General features: G+C 44.9%; 1 protein-coding gene across 1 annotated transcript; it reads left to right on the top strand.

The window, feature by feature from the left end:
* Positions 1–714: 714 nt before the first annotated feature.
* Positions 715–19,971, top strand: slx9 (SLX9 ribosome biogenesis factor). Its single transcript, XM_056594962.1, has 6 exons — positions 715–1,042; positions 1,495–1,609; positions 12,161–12,229; positions 13,454–13,634; positions 14,313–14,381; positions 15,780–19,971. The coding sequence occupies exons 1-6, from the start codon at positions 842–844 to the stop codon at positions 15,910–15,912; spliced, it is 768 nt and encodes a 255-aa protein (XP_056450937.1). The 5' UTR covers positions 715–841; the 3' UTR covers positions 15,913–19,971.
* The last annotated feature ends 252 nt before the right edge of the window (positions 19,972–20,223 follow it).

Genomic DNA, 20,223 nt, shown 5'->3' with positions numbered 1-20,223 from the left:
TTATGCTGTGTGTGTGTGTGTTTGTGTGCGTGTGTGTGTGTGCGTGTGTGTGTGTGTGTGTGTGTGTGTGTGTGTGTGTCTTTTCAAGAAGCCTCTCTTTTATGCTGTGTGTGTGTGTGCGTGTGTGTGTGCGTGTGTGTGTGTGCGCGCGTGTGGTATATTGTATGATATATTTAACCACCAGTATTCAGAAGAAGAAAAAATTATGCTGACCAAAATACCAACAAGGCGGAACCAAACATCGTCTGACACCCCTTTACACATTCACGTTCAATTTACAGTTTATATGCGAAGTCAGCTTATCATCAATTTCTTCATATGTAACAAACACAACGCATACAAAGGAATCTAAACACCTTGTCTCACTATCCCACGGGGAAAGAGAGAAAGTGCACACACACAACAGATAAAGATATTTATTCGTTTAAAAATTAAATATAAAATATAAGAGGGCAAAAAACGGTCAGTAGTAGCAGCAACATATACATTGATGATATATTATAATAGTGCAAAATATATATATATTGCAATATATATTGTTGTAGGGAAAAACATTCAACACTCAAACATTATAAGAATAAATTTACAAGACATTTAGACATTTACAATACATTTACAATTGATTAGATATTCACAAGACATTTAGGGTTTCATACCAACGCAAGTCGGACCAAAACAAACGGAGGAGGAACCAAACACCGCGTATCTCCCCTCCCCCGCCGGAGCTATTAGTCGGGCGCACCGGGGCACGTTTGTTGTTGATGTGAAGGCTACACGCTGTTTCCTTTGTATCTCTTACAGCTTAAACAACGCATAACGCTCGTATTTAAACAGCACAACCATGGTGGGGAAGATGAAACATGTGCGGCCGAGGCTGCACCAGGAGGCGGTGAAGCTTGACAGGCCGCCGGGCTTCGGTTTGTCGCAATCTGCGGAGAAACCACCGAGAACTGCGTCCGACGGTCCTGGTGCCCCCGTTCTGCGCATGCGCACATCCAGTTTCGCTCCTCAGCCTGAAATAAAGCCTAAGAGCATCCTAAAGGTCGGTGATCAATACTTCGTATGAATAATGTGTTTTGGAGGACAATTGAGTCAATAATATTCATGAAAATATATACATGGTTTGTGGTGGTTGTTTTAACTAATTTTAATTTAATTTTTCTGTTTTAAATACACACTCCCATAATTTAAACAGGCCTTCAAAACCCACGTTTTCAAGATTACTTTCACCACAGAACCTCCTTCCCTTTTTATCTCTCCCCTTCCTCCTTTGTACCTTTTTCCTAGTTTTATCTACCTGTTTAAATTGTGTAGCTACCTATTTTATTTGATCTTTATACTTATATATGTTCTTATTCAATGTTTTTATTTTATTTGTTTTATATCTTCTCTAAAGCTACTTTGAGGAACTAGTTAAGCGCCGTATAGGTTTAATTTATCATTATTATTATTATTATTATTATTAATAATACATCTGATTTGCGATGAATACAGGTACCCACTGCCTTCCCCAATTCTATATTTGCGGGCACCAAAATCACCCCGGAGGCCCTGGTACAAACCCTGAAGTTTGAAGAACCCTCCGATCTCCACATGCATATCAAAAAAGGTAAGGAAAAAAATATAAAATAAATAAATAGGGTGATTCTTAAATCTTTTTGGTAAATCAATGATTTTTAGGTGCCTAACGTGTTTATATAACCGGAAACTTCTCTTTTACATGGTTAAGAAATAATAACTGTACAATCTTGATCTTTTAAATCCTTTAAATATGAGGCTTCTGCTGCCAAATGCGTTGTTTCGGCAAAGGGAATTTGCGCGCGGTAACTCCCCGCGGCCGCTAGATGGCGGCAGGGGTTAATCAATTAGATTTCAGCGACTCGGCTGAGTGGACGATTTCTCTGGGATTTATCTCCTCTAATTAAGCTCAGAGTCCCGCATATCAGAATCTCTTTATTGTCATTGCCCAAAGTACAACGAAATTTAAATGTCAACCAGACGGTGCAATTTATAACAACACATTTTATATAAGAAAGCTAAATAAAGATACATATAAAAAATAAAGATAAAACATACAGAGAAATAAGAATGGTAGCTGAGGAAAATGATATTGCACTGTGGTCCAGTTTATCATCCATGTTCTTCAAACATAGCAACTTGAAAGGCAGGCAAAAATATATATTTTAATTGGGGAGCCTGTGTTTGATCCGATATGAATGAATGAACGGCCGATTCGTCTGTTCTCCAGGCTGCTCTCTGGAATCTTAATTTCCCAGCGTTGTGTTCCTCTCCAGATAGAGATGGAGGCTGTAGTGCGTTGAGCGCTGGCTACTCGAGGGAGCGAGGCTATTTTTAGCGCAGGCAGCGGGAATAAATGTGTCTTTTTACAGCCAGAGACTTAAAGATTTTGTTCATCGTCATGCAGTCTAGAAAAAAAGTGTGTGCGTGTATGTGTGTGTGCATCCTCCGTCGTCTTTGTGTTGTGCTTGCAAGGTTCACTGTGCGTTTTTGGCTGTGTTTAGTCACACAGTATGTGTGTATGTGTGTTCATGACACTGTCTGTGTTCCTGATAGTGTGTATCTGCCCTCTCTTTATATGTATTTTCCGTCCTATTTATTCTCACCACATGAAATTGTGGAGGACGTTGTTAAAACGTTGACATTAAACTCTACAGCACGGTTCGTAGTTTGCGCGTAGGGCTGTGCAATTAATCGAATTCTGATCACGATTTTGATTATTCAATCGGTCTCCTAATTAAGAAAATCGAGTTGGAATGATTCTTTTGGAATTTTCAGTTTTTCTAAAAGAGCGCATGCGCAATCCCTCCCCCAGAGCCCTCAACGCGGTCCCGCGAGATGTGTGTGGTGACCTTATTCAGAAAACAGTGCGAGTGAGATGGAAGAGCGAGGACAGCTGCGTTTACTCGATTAAAAAGGGTATAACAAGTTCTCTAATATGGCAACACGAGGCTGTAGACCAGTCATACTCAAGTAGCGGCCCGCGGGCCTTTTGTGGCCCGCGGGGTGTCTATAAATGGCCCTCGAGCTGTTTTGAAAAGTTTTTTTAATTATATAAAAAATAATAATAATCGTGTTGGGCGCTCTTATTTTGAAACCGCGCGCCGCGATCTCAATACGAGGCTGGGGGTTGCAACGATAAACAGATAGCACTCCAGCCCACAGACCGCTCCAGCCCTCCCAAACTCGAGGCAGACAGTCCATCTCAGCAGCAGTCAAGGCCGATTTAGGGTCGTTTTCGACGCAGAGACGTAAGCACGTAATTTACACAAGGGACTTGTTTTAGACAAGTTTTGATTTACGGTTCCTTTAAGGTTCCTTAAGGATTGCGCGTGTTGCAAGGGGATTCTCCGCCAGAACAGTAGGGGGAGCAACGAACGAATCTGTGGGCGTGGAAGTGGAAATCGCTGGCTTGTTTATATTTATAATTATCATAATACGTTCTTTTGTTTTCTTCTTCTCCTTCTTCAAAATTCTTCATTCGCTTCTCTCACAGCCTTTTAAAAATGGCGCTATTATGCTGTAAAACCGGAAATGTGAGACTCCTGAAAGGATGTGGTTAGCTGGCCGATCACAGTCTTTGCGAGCTGCGTAGGGCCGTAGTGTTTTAGTCGCATAGTCAGGAATTTTGGCCGACGCACTTAAGCAAGTAAGGGGGGATATTTTACCGCGCAAGGGGGGGTTATGTATCTTACGTGCTTACGCGTTACGTCTAAAACAGAGCATATATCGGCCTCAGTCACACGTATACCGACCGGCCCCTTGAGTCACTGAAAAAAAAAATTGTGGCCCCTCATCATTTCTACTTGAGTACCCCTGCTGTAGACGTTCACACACTCTTTGGTAGAGACGTCTGTGTCGCCATCAATCATGAAGGACATGTATGTGGCATTTCCGACGTCCGCAGCTGTCTTTTGCTTTAAGGTGTCGCCTATTATTGCAATGAGTTGTGCACATGCCATCTCATTGCTATACGTCGGGTTGACGTTAAAGTGGCAATGTTGTATGCAACATGATCTTTTCCGATTCCTTAGAGAACCTTATTGTTACTGCCTGTCGCTGAAATGCAGCTGGGAGAGGGGCCACTTTCTCTACACACTTGTCACGTCATGTTGGGTTATTTAGACATATGCTTTTTTAATGTTTTGATACGAAACGTTGTTGACCCGCTTACAAATGCATTAATTACCGGCCATATTCTGACCGCATTCCTGACAGTAAAAGCAGTGCGTTCCGTAATGCACCGAGTAAAAATAAAATGTTATATAGATGAGTCAGCATTTAATTAATTTGTGTGATGTACATCGTTTGGATGATGTGTCCCCAATCTCTTCACTTCCAATTCTTCCTCCAAAGACATTAAAGAAAACCGATTAGAAAGTAAATAATCCACTTCGTTCATTTTCATGCTAACGCCCACCATACTGCACTTGCGCATGTGCTGTGATTGGTCGAAGGTCGCTGTTCTGTAGCTACTGTGCTAGCTGTAAGTCCAAGGTCAGCCTTAAACTAATTTAGCCCAAATGGGAAGCATATGAAGGGGGCGTGTCTGGGCACCTGTCAATCAAACGTCAATTGAAGCTTAGCTACTGTGCTTGGGCTGAATGACTAGCCCAAATGGGAAGCATATGAAGGGGGCGTGTCACGATACCTGTCAATCAAAATTGAATGGAAGTTTACACTACTCCGTTTGGGCTGAATACATTTAGCCCATTCACAGGAAAAAAGCCAAGATATATCATATATCCTGGGTTTTTCTGTCACTTTTTGGTGCAGTTGCTGCTTTAGGTTCTACCAAAATTTAAAACAATATGTTCTAAGGTTTTTAATAATATTTTTTCATTTTTACTGTAAAAGGTAGGGAGGGCTTAGCCCTGTTAGCCCATTTATACCAGCCGTCCCTGTATAATAGTATAATATAATTGTATATATGATATAATATAGCTCTGTGCACCTCCGGATGGCCGTAGCGCGGGGACAAGGTGTCCAGCCGGGGAAGGGGGACATTTCGCGATTGCTCATTCGCGTAATCGATCAATCACGCACAAAATACATTTCAAAGTGGACCGGCCCACTGGGAGAACTCCCGATCTTCCCGAATCTCCAGCGTCTGCTGCAGAGCGAATTAAAATCGCGGGCAGAAGGGCCTGGGGGTCTAACACCGTCATATCTATAAACTATAACCGTACTTCACATTAATCACAATTATTTCACGGGTCTTCTCAATGCCATGGAAACACTCTGTTCACTTGCATGGGCCCTTCACAACTTTGGGCGGTTAATTATATTTGATAATTCACCGTTGCTAAGTATAATCATGAGGATATTTGACCGCTGTCAAGGAAAACAAAGGATTTTTTGCCTCTAATGACGTCTTTGGTATCACTCCGCATTTACCGTTAACTTGTCAACCCCAGCGTCTTCGGTTACTAAGCGACGTCAACATCTTTGGTGGACTATTTCTCTGCTGATCAACACTACGAATGTAGTTATTTTTTCGTTTTGGCAAGTAGCCGTGTATTAAGCGGGATAATGTTAAGAACATCGTCGGTCATTATCGAAAATAAGCCCCTTCAGGGCGAAGCAAGACGCCTCCGATGCGCGCCGGTGTCATGTTTGCCCTGTCCTGGGGCTTATTTTCCCGATAATGACCGGCGTTCTATACATTATCCCTTACATATCCCGCTGCTTCGGGTTTGCCTTAGGCGCGTTGAGAGGAGGAGAGGGCGAGGGCGAATCCGCTGTTAGTGCTTGTGCATGTAGTGCACCTGCGCACCATTGGCATGTATGCAAGCTTGTCTCTGTGTGCGTGTGAGAACGACAATGACAGGGAGAAAGAGTGCTACGCGGAGATGAATGAACGGAACAATATTTATATTTCAAAATCGCTAAAAAAAAGAAAGAAATGCAGAATCAATGTGTTGCGCTCTGTGTTGATTCTGTGGCGCTGAGCCACACATTGGTCTATGTATGGGAAACACTGGTCTCTCTCTATCTCTGTCTCTCCCTCTCTTGCTCTCGCTTCGTGTGTGTGTGTGTGTGTGTGTGTGTGTGTGTGTGTGTGCATGTGTTAGTAAGAGTCTGTCTGTGTGTGTTTCACTCGCATCCACTCTCTCCCTGCAGGGATGCAGCCAGACAGGGCCGTCTGTCCGTCCTGCAGCAGACACAGACAGACAGACGGCCCTCTGGCTCTGAGCTGGCATCAGTGCGTCCGTTCACGGTCAAGTCGGAACCAACGTGACGGGGAACTCAGATGAGTCATTTAAAGGGTAGTAGCACCCACTGGCAAAATAAGAGCTTGTTTATACTGAGGCATTGCGAACATTAACATGGTTTACATTCAGAGCGTTTATCAGACGCCAAATAGACGACACAATAAGAACGTTGGTCAGAAGAAACAGAAACAACAATATGAATATCAATGTGAACCTGACGAAGCAACAGCGAAACGCATCGTTCACATTAATAAACGACATCTTACTCGTCTGCAGTGATTTTACACTTTTTTTGGTTCATAACAATATATCGCTGTTGGTACAGTAAGGATGTTCATAGAACCAAGTGGAAAGCACTAACAGAGGGGGTTGTGTCCGAAAATGAGAGCATACTACGACAAACTCACCTGCCCCGTGTGGCTGACCAACAGATCACAGTTATACTGAAGTTCGTTCTAAACATCGGCATTTCTCAGATAAATATATTTATATATTTTTTCCAAAACGATGAGCTATCGCGGTGAGATTTCGCGATGCTGTCAGCAGCTGTCTACTTCCCCATCTAGGGAACTATCGTTCTATAGTTCAAAATAGTGCAATGTTGTGTGCATCATTAAAAATCTACCGATATATATCTTTGTTGACGTTTAATTAATTCACAAAAGTATCTCCAATGTACAACATTTTAGTACCGTCGTTGATTAACTGATATGAGCATTGTAACGAGCGATGTTGTAAATGAAAACCGACACACACCGTTGCATTATTCTACATGTTTACATTTTACATTTAGGGGATTTTGCTGACGCTTTATCCAAGGCTTTATCCAGGCAGGCAGGCAGGCAGAGGTCTGGAGGTCTCTGCGTGTGGTCTTATCTCTCCATCTCTCCCGCTGATACAACAGGACGTGTCGCTCTGCTTCTGTTTTCCTCTCGAAGCTCCAGAGGGAGAGAGATAAGATCTGCGACCCGCTCTCGGCTGCTGACGGGGGGGGGGGGGTGGTGGTGGTGAGGGACACCCGATCACAGGTGAGGAGGGGGGCTCTGTTAGGGGGAGAGGAGGAGGTATGGATGGGGAGGAGAAGGAGGAGAGAGGGAGGGAGGGAGGATGGGGAGAAAAGGGAGGGAGGAGAGGGTGATGGGAGAGGGGGGTCTTTACCACTACTCCCACTGGGAGCATCAGGCCTTTTCTTTTGGTGGAATGGATGAAATGGGAGAGCAGGGAGTGAAGTGTGTGAGCGCACACACAAACACGCGCGCGAGCCACACACAAACACGCGCGCGAGCCACACACAAACGCGCGCGCGAGCCACACACAAACGCGCGCGCGAGCCACACACAAACACGCGCGCGAGCCACACACAAACACGCGCGCGAGCCACACACAAACACGCGCGCGAGCCACTACCGACTTTTTGGCGGGGAAAAACGATACTACGGGTAGCTCGGAAATTAGCCGCGTGCGCTAGGCCTTGCCCGGAGCTCAGAAGTGCTGAGCTCCGGTCGGTGCTATCGACCACAGAGAGATCACAGAAGATAAGAGAGCACAAAAAAACGTTGATGTTGACAAGTCTTCAATCTCAGCGAGTCGCTACACAAGGGTGAATACGATACGTCGGTTGGTGGTTCCGATGGATTTTTTTTTTTTAAGGGTGGGGGGAGTCAGATTTGATTAAATTCCATCGTGGGCTGAAATGAAAACAGAGATGTATCTGTGAATCTGTTTACAAAGTAAAACGTGGAAAACTATCAACAAAGATCGCTGGACTTTGGCGTATTTCACTTCCTGGCTGATATTAATTAGTTATATTTGCAGCAAAACAGATTTCTTCTCTTGTGCATTGAAGGCTGCATTTGAACATACGAAGTCAATTAATAAATGACTTGGGGCTTTGCAATTCCTTGATATTCAAGCATTTGCTCATTAGTGGGTCTGTCTTGTCAATTAGATTGAAAAAATCTGGATTTGAGATTGATTCAATATTCAATTCAATATTTCGAATTAGAATATTTCATATCATTATTATTATTATTAACCAACGAGAAAGATATTATATTAGAGTACTGGAGTGGAGAAGTATCCAAACTAATTTAAAAAAAACTTACTAAAACTAATTGGAAATATATTTTTTAGATGTTTTTAACTGAAATTTTTAACCATTACGTATTCATACATCAGTCCATTTGCATGTTTTAATCTATATATATTTTTACTATTGTCGAAATGTTATCCATTTCAACATAAAAGCGTGGCATCAGAGAGCTCAATAGTTCTTCTAAGAGAATTCTCATGAAAGCAAGGGCAGGGGTGAGTTCCTATTATAATCCTTCACATTCACACTAATCCCTTTGCGTTTTAACCACAGTCATCTAAATAATCCCGGGCAATACTCCGGCACTCAAAGGTCCTTCACCTTGCTAGCCACTTCTAATAGCTAGTACCTTACCAGCTCCATTTCCGTACGAAAAACATTCCAGACTGAACAAAGTAAAGCAAAAACATTGTTATTGTACATTCAAATATCTGCAAAACTTCCATTCCACATGCGTCGGAGAGGAAGCCTCGAACAAAGACATGCAACGCGTCCATTAGCGGTTTAGTGCTTTAATGCCAAGAGGATTAAGTGGTGATATCATTGTTTCAATGATATCATGTTCCTGCTCGGTTTGGTTTAAGTCTGACCAGGGACAGCTGGGTTCCAGCGCGACGCATTTCATCCCGAAGAACGGAATCCTGTGACGACGTGAATTGTCTTGTTCATGCTTGGGGTCGCCTTAGCTCTGGAGGTAGAGCAGGTTGGCTGGTAAGCTGAAGGTTTCTAGTTGGATCCCCGCTCCTCCTAGCTGAGTGTGGAGGTGTTCCTGAGCGAGACGCCTCACCCCGACTCCTCCCGACAAGCTGGCTGTCACCCTGAGGGGTCGACTGTGTCTGAATGTTTGCGTGAGCCGTTGTGATTTGCTTTGGATGAAAGCGTCTGCTGAACACCTTCCTGAATAAATGCACTGATCGGGAGGGTTTTTATATTTTGGATTTTAATGTCTAATTTTGGACGGTCGAAGAGTTGTTTCCCCCGTAGAACTGTCTCCTCTCTCCCTCTCTCCTTCCCTCTCTCTCCCTCCCTATCTCTCTCTCTCTCTCTCTCTCTCTCTCTCTCTCTCTCTCTCTCTCTCTCTCTCTCTCTCTCTTTGTCTCTCTCTCTCTCTCTCTCTCTCTCTCTCTCTCTCTCTCTCTCTCTCTCTCTCTCTCTCTCTCTCTCTCTCTCTCTCTCTCTCTCTCTCTCTCTCTCTCTCTCTCTCTCTCTCTCTCTCTCTCTCTCTCTCTCTCTCTCTCTCTCTCTCTCTCTCTCTCTCTCTCTCTCTCCCTGCATCCCTACCGCTTTCCTTCTCTCCTTCTTCTTTCCTTCTCTCGCTTTCTCCCCCCCCCGTAGGCTGTGTGCGTTTGCTAAACCGAGCGCCTTTATTTTGATATCCGATCTTGCAGTAGTCTCTGGAGTCTGAGGAGGAGGAGGGCCACTCCTCACCTCAGTCCCCTCTGTGTCTGATCTGCGTCGACATTCGGCATATCGCTTGACCGCGACCTTTGACCCCCGGCCGCGCCCGGACCCCCACAGATCAATTGGGGGGGAGCGGAAACGCTATCTTCTGATTGATCCGTCTCGTCAAGGAATGTTTTACGGGCTGTGCGTGTTGGATTTCAACATTTTCACGACATTTTGTGTTCCTTTTTTTTGTGTAACAATAAGCTTTTCTTTCCCTCCACCTAAGTCCACTCAAGGTGTGTGTGTGTGTGTGTGTGTGTGTGTGTGTGTGTGTGTGTGTGTGTGTGTGTGTGTGTGTGTGTGTGTGTGTGTGTGTGTGTGTGTGTGTGTGTGTGTGTGTGTGTGTGTGTGTGTGTGCGTCCTGTGATTGGTGAAGTAATCGTATAGAACGCACACAGACACACACATAAATATGAAAACAAACACACATAAAGGGAGGGGAAGAGAGAGAGATGATGGGGAGAGGGGGGGAGAGAGGCATTGGGGGAGGGAGAAGAGAGGGGGAGTAGAAATCTGAGATAAAGGGGGAGAGATCGAAAGGGAGACAAAATGAGAATGGTGTGAAAGTGGGATAGAGAGAGGGGCAACTGGGCTGTGGTCTCAGCAGCCTCACCTGGTCTGAGTCTGATTGGACTCTGTGGCGGAGGCTGACCACCTGTTGCTCGTTGACCAATCAGAGGTCAGCACACTGAATCCTTGGCACTTGTTTCTTTAATGCACCGAGAGATATACTGTTGTTTCTCTCCCTAAAGATTGTATGTCCAAGTTGACAACTTTAATATATGTTGTAATTTCAGGTATTAATTGCAAGTTTCATTTAGCCAAAGAAAACGGGTATTAATTTATAATATTCAAATAAACAAGAATTAACAGATGGAACTTATGTTGGACACCTCGAAGGGCATTATCCCGCTCAGCTATGAGCCAGAGAGCTAACGTTATGGATTGTACATATTTATAATTCGAAACTTGTCCCAGCCTTTATACCACAGATACAATGGGGTCTAGAGCATATAACCTCTAGACCCCTGAACAGACAATTTGACTGGAACTACTTAGCAGGTAGTTGTTATTTTTGCGTTTAAGATATTAAGTGATTTCTTGCCGATTATCCATGGGTGCATTTGTGAATGTCGGAACTCCTCGAATAATTGATTATTCGTTCATACCACCCACTGATTATTCAACCTTGAAAATTTTGAGCTATTCACATCCCTAATATTATCCAAAGCTACATAAAATAAGTACAGTCAAAAAGAAAGTATAGTCAATAAAAGTAAAAGTCTTCTTTATTGTCAATTCCAAAATATGTGCAAGAAATTTCGTTTATCTGCGACCCATGATGAAATAATTCTAAATGATGCAAAGTAAGAGAGACAAAGACAGACCGGTGTATATATAAAATAAAGCAAAACAAAAATAAAAAATAAAAGAAATGCCCTGAATGTAATTGTTCAAATGTAAATTATTACTCGTAGCATAAGAAGATAAAATAGGTGGGTTTAAAAATTTCACTCCCATTTTGTCTGGTCGGTTTTGGAATTACAATTACAAATACAATTAGGGCATTTAGCAGACGCTTTTATCCAAAGCGACTTACAACGGTTAATACACACATTAACACACCGAGTCAACCATGCAAGTTGACAGCCAGCTCACTCAGCTAGGAGGAGCTCGGGATCGAACTAGCAACCTTTCGGTTACAAGACAACTGCTCTACCTCCTGAGCTAAGCCGACCATGCGTGGAATGCATGGATTCTTACGGAAGTTTAATGTTCGTGACGACTTTATTCAGGTTTCCCTCTTGATCGGAAGGTCTATCGGGATCTGGCTGACCTCTGACCTGTGGGCTAGGGAGGGGAGAGTTTATGACCTTGGCGGTGGGCCGGGGGCCGGACAACTTCGCCCCGTCAGCGTGTTCACACATGCATTAAGACGCACACAGACAGACGCACACACGCATAAAGAGGTACACACACACATAAAGACACACACACACAAAGAGACACATACGCACACATAAAGAAAAACCCACATAAATACACACGCACAGACACGCAACACAGCATCAGTGCCATCCCAAGTTAGGAGTTGTCGACGGTCATCATCAGAATCATCTGTTAGTATCACAGAATGTTTATTTCTCAGTTTCCCCTGAAAGCAATCCGAAGCTCTGACGGTGTAAACTCTGCTAACGACCCTTTCTCATGGGCTATAGGCAGGTTTCCGTCTGGGTTGGCAGAGGCAAAGCGAGAGAGCCTTGATTGTGTTGTTTTGGGTTCACACAGTTCACGCACAACGTCTGGAAATTAGGTTTTTAACACTGAGTCATAACTGTTTAATTGTGATGCAATGTGGTCTCCCTTAAGTGCGTGTGTGTGTTTACAGGCCAGGAGGAGAGGAAGATGAAGCCTAAGAAGGAGAAGATGAAGGAAAGGAGAGACCGATGGCTCAACAGTAAGCTCTCTCTTTCTCTGTCGCACTCTTTCTCTCCCCCCCCCTTTTTTTCTAAATGTTTTCTGCCTGTACTTTTGAAACATGAATCGGTTAAAATCAACAAAAATGCAAACATTTGAAGTCAATTGGTTGGAGGAAAAATAATGAATTCGTTAAATCTTGACAATCACTCTGTTATGAGAACTCCCATCTGAGCTTTTCTATCGAAAGCTTGGAATACGATTTATTCATTTACTAATAGCTAATTATTAACATTCAAACTCTCTCTACTTAAAACATCATAATAAAAAGAATACCAGGACAGCCCCTTTTTTTTCTCATTTTAAAAAGTTGTGTTTGCGATGGTGGTTCGTCCATCGTTCTCCTGACACCTTATTTAATTAAAACATAATTAAATTCAAACCTAATTAAAACACAAAATGTACCCCAAAAACCAGCTAACAAGTCCTTTTTAACGAAAGTCGTACACGTGGGAAATGACGTCCGTGGTTTCCCAGGACTAAAGGCTCAGTTATTGTTCCACGATGACGCAACGCATGGAGGGGTTACGGACCCCTTACGTCCTTGCGGGCCCTCCTTGCGTCCACCGCAAGGGTGGGAAGTGCGCCTCCCAAAAATCTAAGTGCAATGAAGCAGCAAGGGCTGGGATTTGTCCGCTCACTAAAACCCGACGCAGAACCACAACAGGTTCACTACCCCGTCAGAGCGACTGCGTGGTCATTGCGTTGGGTCCTGGGCCGGGCTGAAGATCTCTCCGTCTTACTCCCAGTCAGACACCACCCGTACACCCATCCCCCCACCCCAACCCCCTCCGCCACCACCACCCCCCCCCCCCCCACCACCACCCCCACACCCTCCACCAGCACCAGCAGCAACACTATCTGCTCTAATTGCGATCAGCCTTGTAATGCTATCTGCTGAGACAATCAATTCCCCCAGTAACACAAACCATATCCTCTTCATATAATTAGGCCTTAATGGCCCGGGCCTGTCTCTCGGCTCGTTCGCCATCCCTCTCTCTCTCTCTCTCTGGCTCTCTGTCTCACGCCTGCCATCTCTTTCTCTCTCGCTTGCTCACTCGCTCACTTTCTCTCCCTCTGTCGTTCACTCGCCCTCTCTCTGTCTCCCTCTCATCCTCTCTTCTGTAAATAACTTTTTTCTCCCCCCTCCACCCTCCTCCCTCTCCCCCTCCATCCTCCCCTCTCTCCTCCCTCCCCTCTCCAGAGATCAGCTCCATCAAGCTGGCCCGGGAGCAGCAGGCAGCGTTGGCACGGCGACAGGCCACCCCCGTCGTGGGGGACATGAAGGCTCTGGCCGACGCCCTCCCGGAACTCTCGGAGCTGATTGGCCCCGCCTGCGCCGCCTCTGACTCCGCCCGACGCAACCGCAACCGCAAGAACAGAGTGTGGGTGGAGCTTATGGGTGTGGGGGGGAGAGGAGGAGAGGAGACAGAGGGGGAGAAGGGGGAGAGAGGAGGAGGGTGGAGGAGAGGGGGGATGAAACGTCTTTTTTTTATTTATATATCTCCACTCGCATTGGTTCCATAGTTAGAAGGCTCTCACAGAGAAACATAATTGACCAAAGGAGCTGGACCTAAGAGGGATGACACAGTACCCTCTTAGAGCAGCCCTTGTGGTTCTGCTGATTTTTCTCTGCTGTATTAAAGTGCAGAGTGGTGGGGGAGCCTTGCCATTGATAATGTAAAAAAAATTGACAGGCGGTGGTAAAGTTTGTGTTTTCTGTCCAAAACGTAATAAGATAGGCCTTAATGTTGTGCTATTCACCTGATTCCAGCTCGTCATATAGTATGTAAAGCGGGAAATGATCATAGCATTCATATGCTATGATCGTCTTCAGGAGAAGAACACTTTTTACTGACGCAAATTTTTCTCCCTCTTCTCCACCACCTCCTCCTCCTCCTCTCCCTCCTCCTCCTCATGTTTGTGCCTCCTCCTCCACTTCCTCCTCCCCCTCTCCCTCCTCCTCCTCCACTTCCTCTTCTCCCTCCTCCTCCTCCTCCTCCTCATGTTTGTGTCCTCCTCCTCTCCCTCCTCCTCATGTTTGTGTCCTCCTCCTCCTCCAGGCCTGTCAAGAAAAAGCAGGAGCCCACAGACTTCACTCTGATGAAGCAGTCGCAGAAACGCAAACTCCTGTAAGAGACACAAACACACAAAACATACACGCACAAAACAGCCTCTCGCGCGCGCAAATTACCTCAGCGCGTGCAAAACCTCTCGCGAAAGATGTTTTTACGCTCTCGCTCGAATTTAATTTTGGCACTATGGGGGAGGGAACCAAGGCAGGGCGGGCTTTCCTATGATTGGCCGTTTCTGAAGCGTGATATTTGATTGACAGCCCTCCTCAGCCCTCCTCTCATTCAATTCTGAATTGTACAGTAAATGGCTGAAACGATAGTTACTTATTGTAACTCTAGATTCTATGAGTATAGGCGCAGCCTTTTAAGGCTATCGCTATTGGGTTATCCCTAGGCGTGAGCCGTAGCACTGAAAAATGTGTAATCCCCGACCACCAACAGCGTGGGCCTCAATTACGTCCGCGTGCGGCGTACCTCAACGACGGCCGCATTTCGCAGATATAGTCGGGCGCCGGCGGACGTTCTGCTCCCAATAAAAAGCTTTTCTTCAGCTATTTAAAGGACAATGCGGCCGACACTTAAAAGGCTGCGCCTATATAATTTGCGCGCGCAAGAGGCTGTTTTGCGCGCGGAGATCATTTGCGCGCTCGCAGTTAATATCTACGCGTGTGGAATAATATAATACGCCCGAATGCATCTTTTATCACATTAGTGAATTATGGCACTAATGTGTCGCCATACTCACACACACACACACACACACACACACACACACACACACACACACACACACACACACACACACACACACACACACACACACACACACAGTAGCTTAGCGAGGAGAGTACTGTAGCCTCATTAAGCACTTTGGTGTCAATTGCTTTTATTTGTATGATATCTTTTACAGAGATGTTGAGGGTGGGTCGGCTTAGCTCAGGAGGTAACCGAAAGGTTGCTAGTTCTATCCCCAGCTCCTCCTAGCTGATTGTTGATTTGTCCCTGAGCAAGAGACTTAACCCTAACTGCTCCTGACGAGCTGGCTGTCGCCTTGCATGGTTGACTCTGCTGTCGGTGTGTCAATGTGTGTATTGACCGATTAAGGGCACTTTGGATAAAAGCATCTGCTAAATGCCGTAATTGTAATTGTAAAAAACGATCTGTATTCTATAATCTTTTACCAAGATGTTTTTCCGCTAAAGTTTTTGACAATAGTAACCGATCTGTGTGTATTCTTCTAAAATGTTCTCGATCTGAAGACCGATTTGAACACGGTGTTCTCTGAGAGACCGTTTCTCAGGAATGAATTACACTGAATGTAACAATAGAATAGACAATATCAACTTATATCAGAAGAAGAGTTATTTACAACACCAAAACTAACTCCTGTGTATCTGTTTGTGTGTGTCTGTCTCGGTCTCTCTCTGTCTGTTTCTCTCCCCCCCCCCCTACCAGGGAGTCTGAGATGAGTCGGTTCGGGGAGGCGATCCGCTCCCTGGCCTCCCGCTCCAACCCCCTCGCTGACATCGGAGAGCAGCTGAGGAAGAGGATGAGGCAGCAGGAGGAAGGCCAACCGGGACCCTTATAGGACGCCCCCCCCCGGGGGTGTGGACCGGGGCAAGACTGTCTAGCCCCCCCCATAGACTTGAAACAAGGAACAAACACACACAGGCCTCAGAAACAGGCTGACGCAGACACACGCACGCGAGCGACCGCACACACACATAGTTCTGTCCAACCCATCCCCCTTTCATAGAATCAAAGTGAGGATCAAACACACACACACACACACACACGGTCCTACGTTCGCACACACTTCGGACACTGGCCAAACTACACACATGGTAACCCACACACACACACACTCCTCCATGTTTCTGGCGTTCGATGGGGATTCGAATCCCAGAACCGGAAGTTTGCGACGCTCCCGGACGACAAATTCTCAGATGTTTATTAAAGTACATTCCGATATTTTTAACATTAAGCCCCCTTTCTGGTTTGTCTAGGATGAAATAGAGTAGTTAACACCGAAATTTTGAATATCGGTCCTGTCTCGAGTGATCATTTCGAATCGCCCCTGCCTGCTTCACAATGGCTGGCTATGGGCATTCAAAAACACCCCTAAATGTTTGTTTTCAGAAATGTGAAACTCATCAAGTCGTAGTGGTGTTTGTTGATGTTCCTTATCAAGTATCGTAGTGAAATACAGTTTCTGTCGTGTTTTATTTGGCATTTTGAAAATGAAACGGAAACTGGACCGGAACCGGAAAAACAACAAACGGAAGTTTAGGTTGGTTTTAGTCTTTTCGTTTGGTTCTCCGTATCAACAGTAAGGCTAGAACTGAGCGAAAAGACTACAAGCAACCTCCTTTCCGTTTCCGGTCCGGTTTCCGTTTCATTTACAAAATGCAGATTTACAAAATGCCAAATAAAACAAGAGAAACGTATTTCGATGTATTTCGCTACGATACTTGATTAGGAACATCAACGAACACCACTAACAACTCGATGAGTTTCACATTTCTGAAAACGAATATTTAGGGATGTTTTTGAATGCCCATAGCCAGCCATTGTGAAGCAGGCAGGGGCAATTCGAAATTAGTGAAATACTCGAAACAGGACCAATATTCAAAATGTTGGTGTTAACCACTCTGTTTCATCCTAGACAAACCAAAAAGGGAGCTCAATGTTCAAAATACCGGAATTGTCCTTTTAAGTGTGTTATGGATGATGGGGGAGCGGGGGGCGGGCGGGTGAAATAAACCGCTCCATTGGATCAAACGAAGACATTTCCTGCTGGTTGTGGCACTGTTGGCACTGGTGTTACTGGTGCCACTGGTGTTACTGGTGGCACTGGTGTTATCTGTGTTACTGGTTGGTGCACCTGAGTACCATTTGGTGGCAATCTATAAAGAGTGGTCACAGCCCCTTTTTTTGGCCATTTTGTCGGGGTGTTTGCATGTCCTATGACGCGTTCACCACTCTTCTGTTTTCATTTGTTTGGAAAGATTGTTTCACTTGAAATAAATTGTGAAATGTTTTTATGGCAAAGGCGGTGGGTTTCTGTCTTTACCGCAAGCGCATTGACGACTGTACTCAAGATGCGACTCTAGAACTCCTCTCCCTCCTCCCTCTCCTTCTCCACCTCCTCCTCCTCTACCTCTTACTCCTTCTACTCCTTCTCAAAGAGCTCTACATAATAACAGGCGGCTCCGGTAATATACTCCAGTTCCGAGTTTTGTGTTCTGGTGATCAGTTTTGCAGAATAGTGATCAGTGATCAGTTTTGCAATAATACGTTTTTCTCAAGCTCTCGACTAGCGACTAGTGCTGGGGTAAAATTCCATGGAAACTTTGCACAAATTACAAAACCACACGTTTTAAAGTTGTACGGTTGTTTGAAATACCCGGAACATTCAAAGAGTGTTTGGGGTATAATTTTCTGTATTTTAATTATGATTATCGTTCCAATGTTTTTTTTGTATTTTTCTTTTTAGTTATCCACTCTACAGCACATTGGTCAGTTTATGCTGCGTGTAAATGTGCTTTATAAATTAAACTACTGACTAATTTCAACTACTTAAAATAATTACTTAATGAATTAAATCGACTTACTTTCATTGCAATGTGATGGTTCAGCGCAAAAAAAAACTAATCAATAGCAGCTACGGTGTTAGCGCGGCGCCATTAGCGCTCATCAATAATGCAGCCTCCCCCAACGCATCCAAGTGTCGAATTAAAAGAAACCGGAGATCAGTGTACGCAACTATAAATACTTTGACGCGAGTGCTGCTTGTTATATTATCGAACCCTTTCACTTTTTTTTTACCCTTCCCGTAACTCAGCGGTTTGCCCTTCGATGAGCGACGGAATCCATGAATTGTCCTGACAAAAGTCGAGCTATTTCGTTAATGTTACTGGGGGAATTTATAGAAAAGATATTCTTTTTCACATCGGACGCATTCCGTTGTTGGTTATTTGCGACTTTATTACAATTGAAAGTTCTAATATTTGTCCCTTTGAATAAAACTATAGAACTCGTTTTTTTGTACTTGTTTTTTATTGTAGAATATCATTTGTATTTTATTTCGAGATTCACTCAAAAGACACCTCCGGAACAGCGCAATCTGTGGTTAAACGAGGGTATTGTGCTTGATCCGTTAAGAATGTGGGAAATTTTACAAGGTTAAGTCACTTTAATATTTGGTTACCCAGCGTTGGCACAGTTACCTTGAAAAAGTAATCAGATTACTGATTACTGGTTATTCCTTAAAATAGTAACTTAGTTACTTTACTGATTACTTGGTTTTAAAGTAACTAAGGGTGCACTTAAGGGTGCACTTACAGTCGCGTGGCCGTTGGCCGTCGCGACTGTGGCCTGGCCACGGTAGGCTCTTGTACATACGTCATCATGTCGTAACACGTCATCACCAAGCGTCCGCTGCATGGACCATAATAAAGTTATTGATTCGTGGATTCTCCCAAATACATCGGAATTCTTGTGGGTCTTCTCCAACTGTGCCTGAATAGCATCGTCTGCCCAAATAGCTAACAGACACTCGACTTCTCTATGGGACCAACGTGAACCAACAGTTGAACCGCTTCACGCCATGTTTACCATTTAATGGGAAAGAAGGCTTGTCGCCTTTATTATGTCCATGGTCGTCGCATGGACTATACGTCATCCAGCTCAGGTTGCGTAGCCGTGGGTGTGTCGGCTCATTAGCATCTGTACCGCGGCGGCCCGTACCGTAGCAGTACACCTCCGAAGTGGCCAAGTTGGTCTGGCCTGGCCAGAGTGGCTACACTCACACTGGCAGTTTTGAGCACGGTTGGGTGTGAAAACGGCCACGGCCACGGCCAGATGGCCTAGTGTGAGTGCACCCTAAGTTAGATTACAAGTTACTTTATTAGTTACAATTAGCTGCAACAACACCCCCTGCCGTCTCAAAATAAAAAATTACAACCGGTTTTGCCAATACATTTACATTTAGGGCATTTACAATAAGTACATTGGTCATAAAAAGTGCAACAATATATCGCTGTCGGTACAGTAAGGATGTTCACAGAATCAAGTGCAAGTACAACAATCGCTAGGCTAACCAATTCCCTGTGTTACAGCAATGATAGCAGCTACTGCAGTTGCTACACAATAAAGTACTATAATACAATACAATGTACAATGGTGGCCAGAAGGGGGAGGGTGGCTATGCAGAGTCGAGGTGGACTCTGAACAGGTGAGTCTTGAGTCTTTTTCGGAAGATAGTGAGCGACTGCGGTCCTGAGAACGGCAGGGAGCTCGTTCCACCACTGAGGTCCCAAAACCGAGAAAAGTTGTGACTTTGCTGATCAACCTTTGCTAGCTCTTAGCGATGGCGGTACCAGAGGTCCAGCTGAGGTAGTTGAACGGAAGGATCGAGCTGGGGTGTGTGGCTTTACCAATGCTTGGAGGTAGGCAGGGGCAGTTTCATCGACTGCCTTATATGCCAGTACATCGTCTTAAATTTGATGCGAGCTACTACAGGGAGCCAGTGGAGGTCCCGGAAGAGGGGGGTCACATGGGAGAACTTCGGTAGGTTGAACACGAGGCGCGCTGCCGCATTCTGGATGCGCTGCAAGGGTTTAATCGCAGAGGCAGGAAGTCCAGCCAGGAGTGAGTTGCAGTAGTCGAGGCGGAAAATGACCAGTGATTGGACTAGAAGCTGAGCTGCTTCCCTTGTGAGGAAGGGCCGGATTCTGCGGATGTTGTAAAGTGAAAATCTGCAGGATCGGGCCACCGCAGTGATGTTTGCGGTGCAGCATAAATGATTGTCCAATACCACACCGAGGTTTCTGGCAGTTGGAGAAGGAGATACAGTGATGTTCTCAATGGTGACCAGTAAGTCCATGTGTGGGCAATC

The sequence above is a fragment of the Gadus chalcogrammus genome, chromosome 7, assembly GCF_026213295.1.
Source record: "Gadus chalcogrammus isolate NIFS_2021 chromosome 7, NIFS_Gcha_1.0, whole genome shotgun sequence".
Lineage (NCBI taxonomy): Eukaryota > Metazoa > Chordata > Actinopteri > Gadiformes > Gadidae > Gadus > Gadus chalcogrammus.
This window is presented reverse-complemented; position numbering and strand designations above follow the sequence as displayed.

Bases quoted from the DNA above. Each gene is read 5' to 3' on its own strand.
- slx9 (XM_056594962.1), top strand. From the start codon at position 842: ATGGTGGGGAAGATGAAACATGTGCGGCCGAGGCTGCACCAGGAGGCG. The intron at 13,635-14,312 runs GTGGGTGGAGCT...CTCCTCCTCCAG, and splicing joins CGCAACCGCAAGAACAGAGT to GCCTGTCAAGAAAAAGCAGG. The intron at 14,382-15,779 runs GTAAGAGACACA...CCCCCCTACCAG, and splicing joins TCGCAGAAACGCAAACTCCT to GGAGTCTGAGATGAGTCGGT.